The following is a 19737-nucleotide window of genomic DNA, read 5'->3' as shown; positions in this document are numbered from 1 at the left end:
AAGTGGACTGATTCAGGTGGTTTAATCGCAAATTAAACATTGCATGCTGGGAATTGTAGTAAGAGAGAGTCAGAGACAACCCTGATGGAAATATTACATCATCCTGACGTGCCTAATTTGCAATGATTGCAGTGACTGGCTGGGACGCTCCTCTGTTTCTTACTCTGGTAGAGGCTGCTGATGAGAAAACGCCCCGTGCGTTGTGTTTGTAGTAACAGATACGTTTCTTAATCGCCCCGAGTCCTTGCTCAGCAATTCTAATTCCAACATGTCGGAACAGCCGGAGCTCAGCGGCCTCAGCGACAAAGCAGCCTACCACGTCTGCTCCAACCCGGATCCCAGTACCAGGGTAAGCGGGGGACTGGGGGAGGAAGCTGCTGATGAAAGAGGCAATCTGGGGAGATAGGGGATTAGGAAGAACGTGGTAACGAGGAAGGTGAAGTGATAGGGGGAGTGGGGAACGTGCAGTGAGCGAGACACGGAGTCTGGCCTCTGAGACGCTCAAGGGAGCAGCGGGAGAGTGCAGATTCCTGTGGCGCCCTTACCTAATGGGGCAAGGGGAGGATCTCCTTATGCAGCCCCAATGGTGGTTTCCCCTCTCACCTGGATTTCTCTGTAGTTGAGTAACTAAGTCTGCATACAGTTGGACGGCGTCTCCCGCACACTGTTAGAGGGACTCTTCGATCCTTGATACCCACTGCGTTTAACAAGGCTGGTGTAAACTTTTCTCGGGGGCTGGATCGGAGCCATTTGACAGAAAAATCTATCCGATTTTACTTTTTTTTTTTTTTACTTTTTTTTTCTTTCTCTTTTTAGACGTGGGTCCCTGTCACTTTTCTTATCTCAAGGACAGTGCGGAAAGGATCGGCTTCCCATTTTAAAGCTTATAATTGCAGCCAGTAATAATGATAAATCAGTTCTGATAGCAAAGCAACAGGATCAGATGTAGAAAGGCTCAAATATTCTTAGTGTGCTGCATTTGAATCACGGGGGGGCGGGGGGACCTTGAGTAAAAGTTAGGACAAACTCCTTTTTAGATCTTTGTTGCAGTTTAGCACAGTACTTCACAGGATCTTTTATTCTGAAAAGGGATTGGCTGGAGAAAACTCCATAGACTAGTTTTACATGATTGCCTTGTTTTGGAGGGGACTATGCAATAATATTTGAACCATTCTTGATATGGAATTTTATCTTGTAAATTATTTGTTAGGGCTAGACTCCCAAGGACTGTTTCCATTTTACATCAAAAAGTGAATTCTTATGGCCACAAAATAACTGAAATTTCCTTGTGGCCTGATGACAATACATTTAAAATAAAGCATTGGCAAATTAGAAGAAATTGAGAGGAAAAAAAAAGAAGCAATCTACTCAGTAGCATTAAGAGGCAAGAACGGAGTCCGAGGGAGACAGAAAAATGCTGGATCTGGGTATTGTTATGTTATCCAGACATTAAAGCTCATGCTTCAGAGCTTTGAGTGGTCATCTGCAGAGATCAGGAAGGATTTTTGATCCCCTTTGCCACCTTTCCCTGAAGCATCAGAGATTGGTCCCAGTTGGAGAGACAACGGGATAGAATGTACCAGGCCACTGAAGTGGTACAGAGAATCACAAGATTTGGGGTCAGGAGGAAATTTTCTCCCAGGTCAGATTGGCAGGTACTTGGTTTGGGGTTCCACCCCCTCCCCCTTCCTCTGTAGAATGGGTCATGGTTCATCTGGTGGGATCATCTGAGCATATCTCACCTAATAAATTCTGTGCTATTGCAAGGGCTTTAGGCACTGGTGGTACCTTAGCCTCTCTTGTTCTATGTCTGGGGCATGCAACAGTTAAATCTCTTGTGGACTGAAATGCTTTGGTCTAACTGAAGTCTTAGGGCGGGGGTAGGCAAACTTTTTGGCCCGAGGGCCACACCTGGGTGGGAAAATGGCATGCAGGACCATGAATGTAGGGCTGGGGCAGGAGTTTGGGGTGTGGGAGGTGGTGCAGTGTACAGGAAGAGGCTCAGGGCAAGGGATTTGGGTGGAGGAGTTGTGCAGGGTGTACAAGGGGGCTCAGGTCAGGGGGTAGGGGTGTGGCAGGGGGCTCAGGGCAGGGGGTTGGGGTGCGGCAGGGGGTTCACGGCAGGGGGCTGTGGTGCAGGAGGCGTTTGGGGTGTGGGCTCCAGGGTGGCAGTTGCGTGCACCGGGGCCAGGGTAGGCTCCCTGCCTGTCTGCCCGCCCTGGCTACGTGCTGCTCCTGGAAGCAGCTGGCACCATGTCCCTGCAGCCCCTGGGGAAAGCGGGGTTGGGGGAGGGTAGAGGGTTCCGCGCACTGCCCTCACCTGTGGGTACCTGCCCGTAAGCTCCCATTGGCTGCGGTTCCCCTTTCCCAGCCAATGGGGGGGCGGTGCCTATAGGCAAGGGCAGGAGGCGGTGCCTATAGGCGAGGGCAGCGCACGGAGCCCTCTGCCCCTTTCCTCTCTCCCCTCTTCCCCCCTGCTCCTGGAGGGATGTGGTGCCTTCCGGTGGTGCCACAGGGGTGGCAATCCTGCGGGCCAGATCCAGAGCCCTGACGGCTGGATCCGGCCTGCAGGCCATAGTTTGCCCATCCCTGTTTTAGAGCATAATATAGGATTATCGGGGTGAAATTTAATGGCCTGTGATATAAAGGTGGTCATACTAGATGATCTGATGGTCCCTTCTGTCCTTATGTTCTGTTTAAAGAGGTATACATCTAGAGGTGTAGTTTGAGCCCCCCAAGAGTGGTTCAAATGGAGTAACTATGTGTAAAGGGATGGAAACAAAGATAAAGTATGTTAGCTTTTTTTGGTTTTTAATTTAAGTAACAAAATACCAAAGCATTTATCATTGGTGAGGGAAAACAATTACTTCGCAGGTTTCAGAGTAACAGCCATGTTAGTCGGTATACGCCAGAAGAAGAGGAGTACTAGTGGCACCTTAGAGACTAACCAATTTATTTGAGCATAAGCTTTCGTGAGCTACAGCTCACTTCATCGGATGCATACTGTGGAAAGTGTAGAAGATCTTTTTATACACACAAAGCATGAAAAAATACCTCTCCCCACCCCACTCTCCTGCTGGAGTGGTGCTGGTGCAGGAGAGTGAGGTGGGGGGAGGTATTTTTTCATGCTTTGTGTGTATAAAAAGATCTTCTACACTTTCCACAGTATGCATCCGATGAAGTGAGCTGTAGCTCACGAAAGCTTATGCTCAAATAAATTGGTTAGTCTCTAAGGTGCCACAAGTACTCCTTTTCTTTTTGCAATTACTTTGCGCAGTACTGTAAATTTGCAAAGCACTTTACAGACTAATATCTTTTATCAATAATTATGTAGGCCCTGTAGGTGTTTGCAGGGTCAGGGCAATAGACTTATAGACATACCATGTATGTATTTATGTTTATAACTTTTTGGTCCTACTGATCTTAACAATATCCTTCTAAATTATTGATTCAAAATAAAAGCCCAACTTCATGTATCTGTATTGGCATCTTAATGTGCTTTCCTGAGTAGCATAACTACTATAATTTTTCTCTAGGATTTTCTGTTGCAGCAGACAATGTTACGAATAAAAGATCCTAAGAAGTCACTGGATTTTTATACAAGAGTTCTTGGAATGACGTGAGTAAAAATTGCATGAGATAAGGTTTGTCTTAAATATATTTTAATGATCCATTCATCTGAAAAGCAAACGTTGGCATTTAAGTCTGATGATTCAGCCTGGTTCATGTTAATCAGCTAGTGCCCAATTTGGTGACTCACTTGACTTAATCTTCGTGATTGAGGATTTCTATAGTACTCTTACATTTTAAATTAAAAAAGGTGAAATCAAAATAGTTTTAAATCAAATGTTATACTGGGAAAATTATCAGCTTTTTGTTGCTAGTTTTGCTAATTGCCAAAGTTGTTTGCTTATATATAGGCTTGGAAGGATTAGATTTTTGTTGGTAAATGTCAATTTCATGTATGCTCACAAACTGAGGAAAAAATATTTCCGTCTATGTTAATCGAAATTTAGATGAGCAAAGTAAGAAAAATTCTGCTTGGAAACTTTTATTAGAGTTTGATTTAAGGATTTGTTTTTGTTTGTATATTTTATTTTATTGTATATTAACAGGTGATGTTAACTATTTGTTTTAATGGTTAAAACAAATAGTTAAAACAGATTTAACTTTTTTGAATCTCAGCATCAACTATCATTAATTATTATATGACTCTGTCATTTTGTGATTCTGCCCCATTAGTTCCCACAACTCTGAACATTTAAATCTATAAATATGCGGTGGGCCCGGAACTTTAAAACAAACCTTCATATTATCCACCAAAATTATTTTTACAAAATAAAAATTGAATTCTGCTAAGTCTGCTTATATAAAAGCTTACAGGCTTTCTCCTCTCTGATGCTGCAGTTAAATAATCATACAGAAATTGTGATATTGCAGTAATTTTCTTAGTAATAAAATTCTGTCCTAAGCACGATACTCTGACTTAATTGAAGGATAAACAAGAAGCTGAAGTCTTAGGACTATTAAAAGATTTCTAGGGTTGCTCTGTCTGCCCTAGCTTTCTAGTGTTCTCGGCTCTTAGGTGTTTGCCCCAGAAGGTGGTAGGCATCCCAGCCCACTCATGTGGGGAATGTTGCTGGGAGGCTAGTGCCCTGCAGTGGCATTTTGTTTGTGCTTAAAATTCATTTCAAACATCAAGCACAGCAGAAGGGCCCTGAAACAAAGTTCTGGCAGATCTGAAACATTCTGACCTATGAAAAAGCACCATCTAAAGTTAATAAGGAAAATATTTTCCAAATATTTTCACGAGTGAAAGGTTCAAGAAGCAGTGGGTTTAATCAGAAATGAGAAGTGAATGAATATCTCTGACTGAGCTATTTCATATAAACTGTATTTGTTACTTAGTGAGAAGTGATTGAAACAGAGTATATATTAGTCTGAGTGACCTATGTCTCCTTGGAGGAGATTTAGTGTTGGCTGAAAAAGATTGAATCACAGACGTGAACAGGCATACTGAGTCAGGTATTTCCTATACTGCTTTTTTTGTATTGTATGAAAAGTGAGACATTAAAACATCTTTATTGCTGGAAGGCAAATAAAATTGATTATGGATTCTCGGAGTACAAACCTTGATTTATTTTCTTGAAGCTAATGGATTTTCACAGGAAATGCCATACCAGATTAGACTAGTAGTCTATACCTAGTACAGTATTCTGTGTCTGACAATAGCTAATACCAAATACCTCAGAGGACTGTGCATGAATATCTGTAACTGCCAATAAAGAAACAAAGCTTCCTTTATGGGCAGGCTTTCCTAACCCAAGGCATCTAGCAGCTGGCTTGTTCCATGAAATATGAAGGTTCTGTATCCTGTTGTTTTTCTATCTTTCTATCCTGTCTAATGTAAGTGTGAACGTTCTCATCCATCTAAATGTATGTTATTGTTGGGTGTGGGGTTTTTTTCTTTTTTTTTTAATTCTGCTATGCACTGGCCTCAGTGATATCTTGTGGCAATGAGTTCAACAGATTAATTGTATTGAGTTTTAAAAAATAAATACTCTTACTAGTTTATTGCCTGTTAAGTCTTCGGTGAAAAAAATAAATAAGGAAGATGGACATAAGCACCCTTATGGAAACTCTCATGCACAAGGCATTGAATACCAGTCTCAGACTTGAGATTTTTATTCTAGTGTACCTACAGTTACTAGTTTTCAGAGGTTCATAAGTTTTTTTTTTAATTGATTTCCAAACATGTTCATGAATATAGCTCTCAAGAATATTTCCATGACATACATTTGAAAACTGAACCACCTTTGTGGGGCTGTGGGAGGGCAGGGAAGAGAATAGTCATAATTCTCTAAAGGGAGAAAGTGGGTGGTGTTTTGTTTGTTTGTTTGTTTGTTTGTTGTGGTATTTTTTTTTGTAGTTGACTTGCAGTCTAGTTGCAACTTTAAAAATGCCATCAATTATGACTCTCTTGTTTTTAAAATTGTTGCCTTTTAGATTGCTCCAAAAATGTGACTTTCCCACTATGAGATTTTCACTTTATTTTTTGGCTTATGAAGATAAAAATGATATCCCAAAAGATACAAAAGAGAGAACAGCTTGGACTTTCTCTAGAAAGGCTACACTTGAACTAACACAGTAAGTGTTAACTCCAGCTTTTTACAGTTCACTTCTGCTTATATTTAATGGATATTAGTTACAACTGTGTGCTTTGCACTAGGTTATATTATTGTATTTTGTTTTATCTGATCATGGTTGTGTACAATTAACGTAATGTGGAAAAATACTTCCTCTTTTATATCATCATAAAAGTATGGCTTGGATGCTGGAAATGACAAGTAGATGGATGCTGGATACCTGAACAAGTAGAACTGTGCTTTTTCTCAATATTCACTAGCCCCAACATAGCATAAAGGAGGGGGAAACTGCTTCCTGAGGAAAACGTTAATTAAGGGAGAGCAGTGAAAAGGAAGATGAAGGGGTCCAGTGTACTAGAAAAGGAATTTTAGAGAACAGCTATGAGGCGGTTGTGGTGTACTGGACTGAGGATACAGTTGGGAGTCCAATCTGGATTCTATCCCCAGCACTGCTATTAACTCACTGTGTGACCTTAGAAAAGTCTATTTAAGTTTTCACTGTATAGAGTACTTTGAGACTGATGGATTAAAAGTGGTATAGAAGAGGGACGTAAAATTATTTTGTCTTTGTTTTTTGAGTGCATGTGGCTCTTTTAATGTCACTTTATCATGTAATACTACAGCGATGGGAGAAATTTGCTTGAAGTCTCAATTGTTACACAGAATGACTATTTTGTCAGTGTGCCACCATGTGTTTTGACATGGAAATAAAATGTATCCTAAATGTTTTGACAGCTGGTAATGATAGGTGCTATGATAATTTATGTAGAGACATAGAGAACCTCCCAAATAGACCAGAACACAAACTTAATAAAACAAATTTGTACTCCCCCGTTGTGCTATTTCAGGTCCCTCTTCCCTCCACACCCAGTGAATAGCTGAGAGCTGACCCCTGCAACACCCCCTCTTCCTAATCTATATGAGGTTAGAGCCCCATCCCAACCCTTCCAGAGTTGAGCCTGAATCCTTGAGAGGAGCAGAATCCAGACACAGCTAGAGCCACAGCAGTAGTGGGGAAGCAAGCTTGGCTCAGTCTGCCTGCCTCCTAGTGTAGGGAATACACCTTCAAAGTCCCAGAACTGTTACTGCCAACCTATGACATCATTAACAATTTGCAAACATGTGCTAGGGAAGGGATTTTATTCTGGGAGAGTGGATTGTAATGACTCTGGAAAAGTGGCTGAGGGTAGCCTATGGTTGAATGGTGGAGAGAGGGCAGGGCAAAGGGATTTAATATATTTAAGTGTTCTTGGCAGGAGTGTTGTCTAATAACAATGAAAGATGGGAAATTCAGTAATAGGAAGCAGTCAGGAATTCAGTTTCAATGAGCCAGAAGAAATAGAATGAAAATTAGTGAAAGGTTAACACTTATAAAACATCCTACAGCTTATATTTGTATTAAGCCACAAGATTTGCAAATGAGAGCTGAATAATTGTATGACCTCTTATATTATTGTTACTCCATTTCCATCTGTTGAATTGCCTATTATGACTGTTTAGCTCTTTGGTACAGGATCTGTTTCTTAATGTGTGTTTGGTCAGACTTTAATATAATGGGGCCCCAACTCTGATTGGAGTCTTCAGGCACAACCATAATTAAATTAATATAATACTATTTGATATGAGTGTAGTGGTCCAGAGACATCTACACAGAACACGTCACAGGACACCACCAGTACCAGGTTGAGTAACCATGAATGCCAACCAGGGAAATAACCCCTTCCTTCCCTGATGAATCAAGGGATGTACCCCACCCATGTACTTATTCTCTACACCAGTACTGATTTGGACTCTTAATACATTCCATGGGTGGCGTACCCCAGCCCATTTATCCACTGACGCTTTTAAAAACTCCCACACCCCAATCTGGATTTATGTGATATGTTTGTACCTCATGAACCTTGTAACCGATACTTGCAATCCCCCATAACCCAAGCCCGACCCCAGATGTACAGTACCTTCCCCCTTAACTTGTGTAAATTTGATTTTAAACATTAACTTTAATAAAATTTTTAGTTCGTATGTGTGAGTCCATATGTTGCACAAACTCCAAAAAAATTATCTTAGGGTATGTCTTCACTAGCAATGCTGAAGTGCTGCCGTGGCAGCGCTTTAACATGGCTGTGTAGTCGGGGCATCAGCACTGGGAGAGAGCTCTGGTTTTTGTTTTCTGTTTTTTTGTTTTTGTTTTTTTTTAAACTAAATGAAAAAAAAAAACACCCCACCTCCATGAGGGGAATAGTGCTGGGAGCACAGCTCCCAAGGCTGGTGCACTGTCTATACTGCCACTTTACAGCGCTGAAACTTGCAGTGCTGAGGAGGTGTTTTTTCACACCCCTGTACGAGAAAGTTGCGGCAGTGTAAAGTGGCTTGTAGATGAGGCAAAAGAGAACATTTTAAATTATCACAATGAGAACATGGAAATATAAGTTATCCTTCTGCAAACAATGTTCAAATTCCAAACACGGGGAAATTGCATTCAGAGTTCCATCTATAGATGCATTTTGAATTAATCCATTTCTGTAGTATCTAAATGCTGTAACTTTGGGAGAATGTTCTGATAGGCATTATTCTATGAATGAGGACAGCTGTCCCTGAACTGTAGGGATCTAGACTATAATGTATTCTTGGCTGTGGGTAATGCCATATATTTCTAAATATTCTTTGATTCTTCTCAGAATTTTTTTTTAAACAGCATGCTGCTCTTCCTTTTATATTAATTATGTTTTTCCCTTTCTCTCATAGTAATTGGGGCACTGAAAATGATGAGAATCAGTCTTACCACAATGGCAATTCAGATCCTCGGGGTTTTGGTATGTTTTAGAGAAAGTTACGCACTGCAGTCATTTTTCTTCTTTTCAGAGTCTGATTGTCTCTAAGTCGTTAGACCATTGAATTGAGAAAATGTTCATATGTAAAATAGAGCCATAAGTTAAGTGTACAGGTTATTGGAACAGTTCTACTACTTTGTTATGATAACTGTACACTAATAACATTTTTATTGTACAGTTATGTGGATGAAGTGACTTAGCATTGTGGATTAGTTTAAGTAAAAAGTACTCATTTTGGAAACTTGAAGAGATTTTGAAATCTGGACTTTTACCTCTGTTTTTCCGATATACAGACCCTTGAAAATTAGGAATAAGAACTTGTGGGTAAATATATTGTCTTAAGAATAATAAGCCACAGTTGTAGTTTGTACATACACTTGCTTTAAGAGTCAATTTTATCATTGTTTCTGATAGACATTTTAACATTAAGATTTTAGTAAAAGATAGTAAAAATAATATTTTATCTCTGGTTGCTCCCAGTGTTGAGACTTAGCTAAAGAACATGAACTTGGATCTTGGTTGGAACTTTGTGTGTAATTAGAAGAACATTCAATTTTTTAAAATATAAGATTGAGTTTCGCTCAGATATATGGGTGAGAGCAAAATTTGGCCCTGACGTGCAGAGGAATTCTGTGACTGGATATTCTGAATGTCTGAAAGGTCACTGATACGATTTATCAAATACATTTTTTAGACTCGACTATTTAATTTGATATTTGGAGTTTCTGAACTGATCCCTGAACCTGGGAACAAGTGATTAGTGTACTTGCCTTTATAAACACAATATTAGTGTTTAAATTCTTACCCTATTTTGTAAATACAGAAAACTTCCTGATACTTGGACTTACTGTTTTTTATGAACACTTTTGCCTTTACCTTTCAATTTCATTTTTCTTCAACTCTGATTCTATTGTGTATATCACTGTGTCACTAGAGTATTCTGCAAAACGTTTTAACTTTTGAGACCCTATGAAACAGCTAGGTTACTGGGAGAAGATAAAAATGCCAAAAATGATAGTACCCTTAATAGATTTTTTTTTTCCAGAAACTAAAACAGGGCTTTCCTTGAGTAAATTATTTTAACACATTTAGATGCATTTTAGATGAGCTAACTTGGAAGCTCTTTGCATAGGGTAAAGTGCTTGTCATATTTTGGTACTGTAACAACAATCCATTTGTTGTAATTTTTGCTCATTTATGCACTGTGTATTCTGCCTCTGCTTACTCTGTTGCACAGGTCACATTGGAATTGCAGTCCCTGATGTAGCTGCAGCTTGTAAGAGGTTTGAAGAGCTGGGAGTGAAATTTGTGAAGAGACCAGATGATGGTAAGTCTTCACCAAGTCATCTTATCAATATGATTTGATTCTTAATGATTTTTTTTCCCTAGTAAACTGTGACTTCATCTTTCTTTCATGTATTATTAGGGGAGGAGGCTAGGTGATATAGGTTTTTAATAGCTGCTGTGACTTCTTGAATTCATTCATCATCCTCAGGTTTTGCTAGAGCCAATCAAAGTTTCTCTCTTTTATACACTAGGAAAAACTTATATTTGGCCAGCCCCAGAGTAACTTCTGGAAATCTGGTCAGCTATCTATGGCTAAAGTTTGTGCACTTTTGTTGCTACTTCAATTGACCATGTTGTGTTATCTCTTCTATTCCATATAGAATTTCATATGGCAGCAATCCTATGATTGGGGAACGTTTGTCCTATGTGCCAAATTCACATGTAACATCTGTGTTGTTTCATTTTAACATCCTAAAAGCCTAACGAAATAATCTATCCATCAAAATTGGGAAGGTTCCGCAACTTGTCATACATTGCAACCCTAACAGTCCCCTCTTAATTGTCTTTTCTTCCAAAGGATACAAATGTGCTATCTCTGTCCTCTTTTTAAATAAAAAACTTCACTCGTTGTATCATTCTGGTTACTTTCTGCTGTATCAATTCTAGATAATTAGGGCCTTACCAAATTCATGGTCCATTTTGATCAATTTCACGGTCATAGGATTTTTATAATAGTCAATTTCATGGTTTTAGGTGTTTACATCTGAAATTTCATGGTGGTGTAACCGTGAGGGTTCCACCCACAAGGGGGTCATAAAGTTGTTGTAGGGGGGTTGCGAGATTTCCACAGTCACTTCTGTGTTGCCTTCCGAGCTGGGCTCGGAAGACAGCAGCCCTGGCGCTTCCTGCAGCCAGGGGAGGTACCTGGAGTTGGGTCTGATCTTCCTCCAACAGCAGCCTTGCAGGGGAAGTGGATTGTAATGACTCTGGAAGAGAGTCTCTGCAGAGGCAGGGCAGCTCACACTGCCTGCGTCCCCCCTCCCTGGCTCCCAGAGCTGCCTGGCTGCGCCTCCACAGAAAGGAGGGCAAGGGAGAGCCGCAGGCAGCAGCTCAGCCCTGGCCCCTGGGCAGAGAGAGAGAGAGAGAAAGCAGCAGCAGTCTGTCTGTCTGTCTCTCTTTCTCACACACACATATATAATATCTGGGGGGTTGTGGGGACAGACAAATGGAGTCTGGGTGGGGGAAGGAGCAGCAATGGGCACCCCGGGGCTGGCACTGAGTACAGAGGGGACTTCCTGGATGGGCGAAAGCAACACCCTCTGCCTCCCCCCCGGCAGAGCAGACCCGGGCTGCAGCTGGCTCCCTCCATGACTCCTCCCCCACCCCACAGAGACCCACACAACCCTGAGACCCCCCCTTTGTACCTCCAGAGACAGCTCTCCTGCTCCCGAGCTCCCTACAATCTCCCCTTTTGCACCACCCCCCCCCCCGCAAGCCCATTGGCTGGGAGGCTCCCAGCCTATTGGCCATAGTGGCCAATGGGAGCTGTGCCTGAGTTGCAGAGGCAGACCTGCCTGGCCGCACCTCCGAGGGGAAGCCGCAGGTGAGCAAGCCCTGGAGGGGAAGCCGCAGGTGAGCAAGCCCCGGTTGGTTGTCGTCATCACAGGCACAACAATTCTCTGTTTGAGAATTTAACTTCACTGAGGCAAGTAATTCAATCTGCTCTTCCTTTCCAGACATTTGTGGCTTTTCCTGTAAGAAAACTTACAATTTCGTTGCAAAGAAGTCCATTTATAGTTTTTTCACTTGAAGTATATTTTCTTGTTTATAACCTCATTTATTTTGTTAACTCAGTTTCATCGGCAATTTTAAAAGACACTTGAATTGTAGTCACTGTTTTTTTGGGGGTTTTTTTTCCCTCCATTGGTCTAAAAACACATGGAAGATGTGCAGATTTTTATTTCTGTGGGCCAAACCACCCTATGTGGAAATGTCTACACAGCCGACGTTAATGCTCTCCCAGCGCTGTAATAAAACCACCTCCACGAGGGGAATAGCTACCAGTGCTGGGAGCACAGCTCTCAACACTGTAGCAGTGTCTACACTGCCACTTTTCAGCACTTTACAGTTATTTCACACCCCTGAGCGAAGAAAGTTTCTGCGCTATAAGTGGCAGTGTAGACAAGGCTTAAATGTCTGAGCTAGAAAAGCTCTGCAAGAGTAAGGATCCCCTCAGGAAATTGTCCTCAAGTTATTCGTTCTTCTGGGCATTCCATTCTATTGTTCCCTCCTATAGTGATATTTATCAGTGTTTCCACCCACAGGGGAGATCCAGAAGACCTGGATCAACCCAGCAGTGACTCTGTCTCTACCCTTGTTCTGTCCGCTCCCTCTATCAGCCCCTTTGGCCTCCCTAGGATTCCCCCTACCATTAATCTCTCTGGGTCTTCTTTCTCTGGAGCTTGTCATAAAGTTAAGCCTGTCACTCCAGGTTCTTATCTCTGTAATGTATTTATATATTTATTAAGTGTTAATTAATGCACTATGGGAGTCCCCCTATTCCCCCTTCAGCCCTCTGTATAAATTGATCCCCTTCTTCCCATAGGGTTTTCTGCAGCCCTAGGGCAGCAATAACCCCTGTGCCTTTGCAATAAGGTGAGGGTAGGAGACCATGGGTTCCCTATTTATGTGATTTGCAAGAAGTAGTATTATTACTCAGGGTACCACATGTGTTTAAATGATGTAAGTGCCTTGTAAAATCCTAAAGCAAGCTCATTTTCATTTCTCATGTAGTAATCTCATACTGTATACACACATTTTTTCATTAATTATGAGTTGAATTTATTATTTATTAGCTAGCTAGGTTACTGTATTTTTTCAGTGTGGAAAATTATGTGTGCTATTTTATGGGTTGAATGATTGAATGACATAACTCTCCCCACCCCCAATGTCTGTCACTAAATCCGGTAATTTTGTCAAGTGTTCGTCGTGCAACGTGGTGGTGCCTACCTCTGCTTATTGGTGTAACCAAAACTGCAGACAGAACCAAATTGGATTACCTGTATTCCTCTTTCTGTTATGTTTTTTCTTTTCTTTTTACTGCTGTTAAATCCTCTGAAAACTTGTTTTTATCCATTACTAACCTAAGCAGTCTTCTAGTTATTGTGGTATAGAATAGGACTATTGAGGGGTATTTTTTTCCCCTTTGAATTGTATAATCTTTTATATTTCATGCAGTGGAGAGAGTGTTAAAATATTCCTCTGGGGTCTATATTGAGAGAAAATCTCATTGCATAATCGGCTTTAAAAAAAAATCTGGCAGGGAACCAAGAAAAATCTGTATTATCAAACCTATTCCTGTATGAAGGGACCTCACAGCTTCAAGACAGAACTCACTTTCCCTGTCTTCTATTAGTTGCTCCTGTCAGTAACTGCCTTTCATGAAAACTTTGTCATGATAGCATCTTTCCAACAGGAGAAGAAAATGGCTCTCCTTTTGGAGCACTGATTCCTACCTGAATTGGAGTGTAACATCACAGAGCACGCTATTGTCTCTGTGATACCCCCACTTTCTGTTCACCATAGGAAGAAATAGACCCTCTCTACCTGTGCTAGAGATCTTCTGAAATCACACATAGTGATATAACTGAAGCCCTATGGTTCTTTCGCTGGAACTAGCATTGGTATGTGTGACCCTAGTGCAGAGGCTGGGAATCAACTTTTTAAATACCCTGATGGATAGTATAAGAGCAAGAGTTTGAAAGGAGACCTCATATAACCTTTTTTCTAGTTCGTCAATTTCTCTGTCAAAGCAAATGGCAATTAAACGTCTTTGCTGATAAACTTAAATTTAAAAAAAATCATGAAGTACATAACATGCTGGCAGTATTTACCTGAAGCGTCCCGCCTTGTTAGCAGGTGTTGGTGCTGCTAGGAAAGGTTTAAGTGGGTGCTGTTCACTTTGAGATAGGTGACTCAATACCATCACCTGGGCAGAAAGAAAGTGGAGAAGGGAGAATCTAGATGTGAGTTGAATAGTCCTCAGGGAGGAACCCTAGGATCAGCCATGCCTGGGAAAAAGGCGTGAGCTGAATTTTGGCTTTAACAAACAAAAGCACAAAAATACAACAGCCACCAGGAAGAGCTAGTGTTTGGACTTTACATTCATTGTTTGTATAGGAGGTTGGAAAAGGCCTCTGATGACATAGCAGTGAAGCAAAAAGCAATTTTAAAATGGCAATTTTATAACATTGGTTCCAACTTTTGCAGTTAAGCTGAACTACAACATGACAGGGTTATAGTGTCACTTCAGTTATGTCAAGTATGATATGATAATGAGCAAACTTGCACAAATACTATCTGTCCCATAGTTTTAAAGCACAAGTTAATCATATAAACTGCTTCCCTGACTGTCTTTAAAAGTCTGAACTGGATCCTCGGGGTTGGTGATGAAATATGATCTAGAACACATTATTTTAACTGCCTGCTCTGTCTGCCACGCAAAGACACGAGGCAATCTTGAAACCATAAATCTGTGTCATTCTTGTCAGTGTAAAATATGCATCTTAATCTTTAAAGACTAGTAAGATTGTTCTTAACTATATCTAAAAATATGTATCTTTTTATTGTAGGTAAAATGAAAGGACTTGCATTTATTCAGGATCCTGATGGCTACTGGATTGAAATTTTGAATCCTAACCACATGGTGACCCTCATCTAGTTTTAAAGTAACATACTATACAATAGGTACAAGCCTTCTCCAGGAGGCTGAAAACATATAACATACTCTACTATTCATGAGACATATACTTGACTGACAGAAATTAACATCACCCACAAATAGTTCTTTACCAATCCTGTTAAAACCTCATCTTGCTTGAATTCCCCCTTGTATTCTTCTTTTGTTTTCTTTTTTGTGATGCCACTGCTTCCTGTTTCTAATTAGAATATAATACCATCTGTGTTCTGAAAATGCACTCATGCACATTCACCATTTATGCAAAAATTAGTATATTCTCCCCTTCGGGGCTGATTGAGTTAGTGAAATTTTGGCTGCACAATATAGCTATGTTTGAACCAGCCTGAGAACTGGTATATTGGGGGTGGGATATGTGAGTAGGAAGATTGCTGTTTCTTACGTCGTGTAGGTCTACCACCTGTGACAGGTTTTTTGTTTGTTAAACTTGGAGAGGGGATAAAACACTTTAAACTAGTCTTTTGGGCCACATCTTGCTTACACTGAAGTCTGTGGCAAAATTCCTTTGAACTTCAATGGAAGCAGGATTGGGACCTTTGTGTGTACATTTAGTTATGTCAGTAAGCAGTAGACTTTCAGGTGCAACTTGTAGGTACTCAAGCTGCTTGAGACTAGAAACTTAATGGCAGTGCCACATCGAGGCCAACGGAGAGAGTTCAGTCTGTGTTGCATTTGAGCAGCTCTGACTGTTGACTGCAAGTAGGCAGAGGAAGTTTGCAGACTTATCACGTGATCTCAAGAGTGGGCATCTTAAGAGCATAGAATCTGAACATCTATTCTAAAAATCAAGGGCTATGCAGCAATTAGCTTACAACTAAGGAGTAGCTGAAAATGCCATGATTCCCTGTTCAGTGGCTGAGAGCTGGCAGATATACTTATCTGTGATTGTGTGTGATGCCTGGGGTGCTGCTAAATATAGTGTATTTAAAACATCTTTTATATCAAGCTACAATTTGATATAGGAGTTTAACTAAAATCCTAGTAGTTTGTGAAACCATGACTCTCTGCTGTTATGACAACTTTTTATTTGCCTTTTAAAAAATAGTGGTTGCAGTTACACTGAAGTTGTAAATAACAGGAAAACGCTTTAAGTTTATAAATCTTACATGGAGCCAGTTTCATGTTAAAGTGTTTCAGTAGCACTGAAATACTCACTTTACCGTCCCATTCCTCTGCCTGCCCAAAACCCATAACAAAACCATCTTGGTATTTAGTGCGTTCTATAAGCACTTAATAATTCCTGTTGGGACTGAACAGCCCTGAGTGATGTGACTGTTAAATTGGATAGCCCTGTGGCCTCAGATAAAAATATTTATTTCCAAATAAAGTGTCTGCAAAACTTTCAAAATCCCTCTCTACAATTCTCTGCTACTATGGTAACTATGGGCTGTATAAGAGATAAGCAGAGATGTGTGGTGACTTTCTACTGTGGGAGACAGTAAGAAGAGCCAAAAATGAAATGGTGACTTTAAGAAATATAACATTGTATATTACTTTTACTTTTCTGGGTCTAGAAGTTTTAATAGAAAATTATTGTCCAGGGACTGGTGGGGAACAGAGGAAAGAAGCTACACTTCATCTTGTTAGAACATGAACAAGCCCTGTTGGTGCAAAAATAAATAATTTAAAATAAAAAAAGTACAGCATGTCCTTGAGACAGCAGATCTGGAAGAACTTATTCTATTACAAATTGCTATGTGACTCCTAACATAGATGTGCCCAGTTTTTAATAGCTTGGAATAATTTTTACCCATTCCAAGATGGTAGGTAATAAATTTAATGCAGCAAAATATCCTTTATTAAAGCCACTGTACCTATGCCTACCTTTTCAATCTCAACAATATTCACAAAAATAAATGCAGGTTAACTTTTAGATCCTTATACCAGGAAACAATTCAATGGCCACGAAGTTCACGTTTAAAGCAAATCCTCTAGATTAATTTTGAGAGATGCAGAAAGGGCAATCTGAGAGAACTCTTAAAAACAGTCATTAGGGCTCAAGCATCTTAGGCAACCTCATCTTATGTCATACGCTTATTACTCTGATATAGGGAACAAGTATTTAGGATTTGGAAAGACAATCCTACTACCCCTCCCCTGTGCTAATTGAAACTCCCTTCTTTATTTTTTACAGCACCCATCATTGTGCTAACTACTTTACACACTTAAAGATATCACTGATTTGAAGAGCTCACAAAATAACTTTAGAAGTGGGCTGATGCATTTTGGGAAGAGAGTGTTCAATAAACAATTGAAATGGGATGTAGCCAAAAAGGATAAGGGTTACAGCAATAAGAGGAAGCATTGGTCATTTTGGGCATAAATACGTTTTGGTGGTTGTCATGTTTTCCTGTAGTTGTTGCCTCACATTTTGTAGGCATCACCGAAGGTTTTTAGGAGGAATTTGAAATGATGGGAGTGTCTTGACAGAGTAGACCTGAGTGTGTAACAAGCATAGGAAACAACATGGAAACAGTTTTGAGAAAAGCAGAAGAATGGGGCTTCGAGATAGGGTGTAACACAATAAGGATAGGTTTCAGAGTAGCAGCCGTGTTAGTCTGTATTCGCAAAAAGAAAAGGAGTACTTGTGGCACCTTAATACTCCTTTTCTTTTTACAATAAGGACAGAAGTCAAAAGCTGCTAAGTCCCATTAACTTTCAATAAGACTTAGCTTGTAAGTGACTGAATCATTTTTGAAAATAGGAGTTAGGTGCTTTTGAAACATATACACCCTAAAGTCAAATTAAGTTCAGTCCTTTTTTTGAACAGAACAAGCATGATCTGGTCACACTATCAGTGGTTTTGCATACTCATGTTCCTGGGTGTGTCTACGCTGTAACCAAAAGTATGATTGCAGCTGGTGTATGCATACTCACACTAGCTTTAATATAGGTAGCATGGTTAAAAATAGCAATGAAGATGTGGCAGCATGGACCCCAGGGCAGGTTGCAAGCGTGAGCATGTATTCAGGGCTCCAGGGAGGCTTGTGCAGCCCCTGGTGAAGCCTGCACCACCACATCTTTGCTGCTATTTTTAGCCACTCTAGCTAGATTAAAGCTAGCACAGGAATGCCTATGCAAGCTGTTGTCACACATCTGATTACAAAGTAGAGAGAGCCTGTCACACTGCTACTATGATGAGAACACGGCTCTAAATGAGTCTTGAGTAAAATAACAGAAGTAGGAGTGCTAACTGTGGCTTCTTCCTCCTGCATTTCCAAGATCTCCAGGCTTGCCATGGTGCATTAGGACAGTGCTTCTCAAGCTATCTGATGTGGGGGACCGGCAATCTTTTTTTTCCAATGTGCGCACAGACTGGCAGCCAATGGCTCACACACTGGCACCGGTCCACGGACCACCACTTTGAGTAGCACTGCATTAGGAGATTATTTAGTCCACTAGTTGCACCAGTGATGGGAGTGGAGTTTTCTACAGTGAACTAATTTACATAGTTTTTGTGGTACTAAAGAAAGAAATCCGAAGTGAAAGTCAAAGGAAAGCCTAACCAAGGTCAAAATGACAAATCTTGTTAATATTTCAAAATTAGATGCTTATGAGCACAGTTTACATTGTAGGTGCACTGTTCCTCTTTAGTATTACATCAGGGATGACTCCATTACATATCAAAGTATATGTGTGACTGGAAATGTGAATGAGTAATTTTGTATGGAGTCCTGTAATCAAGCGACTGAACAATATCTTATTCCACAAATGGGATGAGTGACAGTTTCTTGCTCTGCTTTGTTGAGTGTTTAACGACATGAGGGGTTGAATGAGCGGAGGTGGGAGATAAGTGGGTTTAGAGACAGTTAAAAATCATATTAACTAACATGCATTTAGTCAATTGTTTCTGTGCAAATGCATGGGAAGACGCTGTGGTTTGGGCTTCTTGGTGACTAATATGTGTAAATGAAAATATAACTAAAATAGTAGTTGAGGTGACTGATGGCAAGATCGCACTCTTGAATATTTGAGAAAGGAGAGAGAGCTTTCATCTCTGCTTCATGGAAAGAAGCAAAGTCTAACTGTTGTTGATTTGTCGTATACCACCTCAGCTACTGAAGATTAACAGGGACTCATTTAAACCTTTAGGGAATAATTATTAAAACTGAAATGTTGACATGACAAACTAACAAAAGCCAATAAAAAACATGTATTCGCTAAAAAACAAGGAGTACTTGTGGCACCTTAGGAGACTAACAAATTTGTTTGGGAATAAACTTTTGTGGCCTAAACCCACTTCATAAGATGCATGTAGTGAAAAATACAGTAGGAAGATATATATATATATATATACACAGAGAACATGAAAAAATGGGGATTGTCATACCAACTCTAACGAGAGTAATTAATTAAGGTGGCAGGTTTCAGAGTGGTAGCCCTGTTAGTCTGTATCAGCAAAAAGAACAAGGAGTATTTGTGGTACCTTAGAGACTAACAAATTTATTTGAGCATAAGCTTTCATGGGCTAAAACCCACTTCATCGGATGCATGCAGCAGAAAATACAGTAGGAAGATATATATATATACACACACACACACACAGAACATGAAAAATGGGAGTTGCCATACCCACTATAACAAGAGTGATCAGTTAAGGTGAGCTATTATCAGCAGGATAATAATTGTTGGGAAAAAAAACAACCACCAAACCTTTTGCAGTGATAATCAAGATGGCCCATTTCCAACAGTTGACAAGAAGGTGTGAGTAACAGTA

The 19737-nt window shown here is 40.3% G+C and overlaps 1 protein-coding gene across 1 annotated transcript; it reads left to right on the top strand.

The window, feature by feature from the left end:
- Nucleotides 1–62: 62 nt before the first annotated feature.
- Nucleotides 63–16368, top strand: GLO1 (glyoxalase I). The gene is made up of 6 exons (XM_073338554.1): nt 63–349; nt 3537–3619; nt 6007–6147; nt 8892–8959; nt 10215–10304; nt 14896–16368. Exons 1-6 carry the CDS (start codon nt 269–271, stop codon nt 14982–14984), a joined length of 552 nt encoding a protein of 183 aa, XP_073194655.1. The 5' UTR covers nt 63–268; the 3' UTR covers nt 14985–16368.
- Nucleotides 16369–19737: the final 3369 nt, after the last annotated feature.

Source organism: Lepidochelys kempii, chromosome 3, assembly GCF_965140265.1.
Source record: "Lepidochelys kempii isolate rLepKem1 chromosome 3, rLepKem1.hap2, whole genome shotgun sequence".
In the NCBI taxonomy this organism is placed as follows: domain Eukaryota; kingdom Metazoa; phylum Chordata; order Testudines; family Cheloniidae; genus Lepidochelys; species Lepidochelys kempii.
Note: the sequence above shows the minus strand (reverse complement) of the source record. Positions and strands in the feature narration are given on the sequence as shown.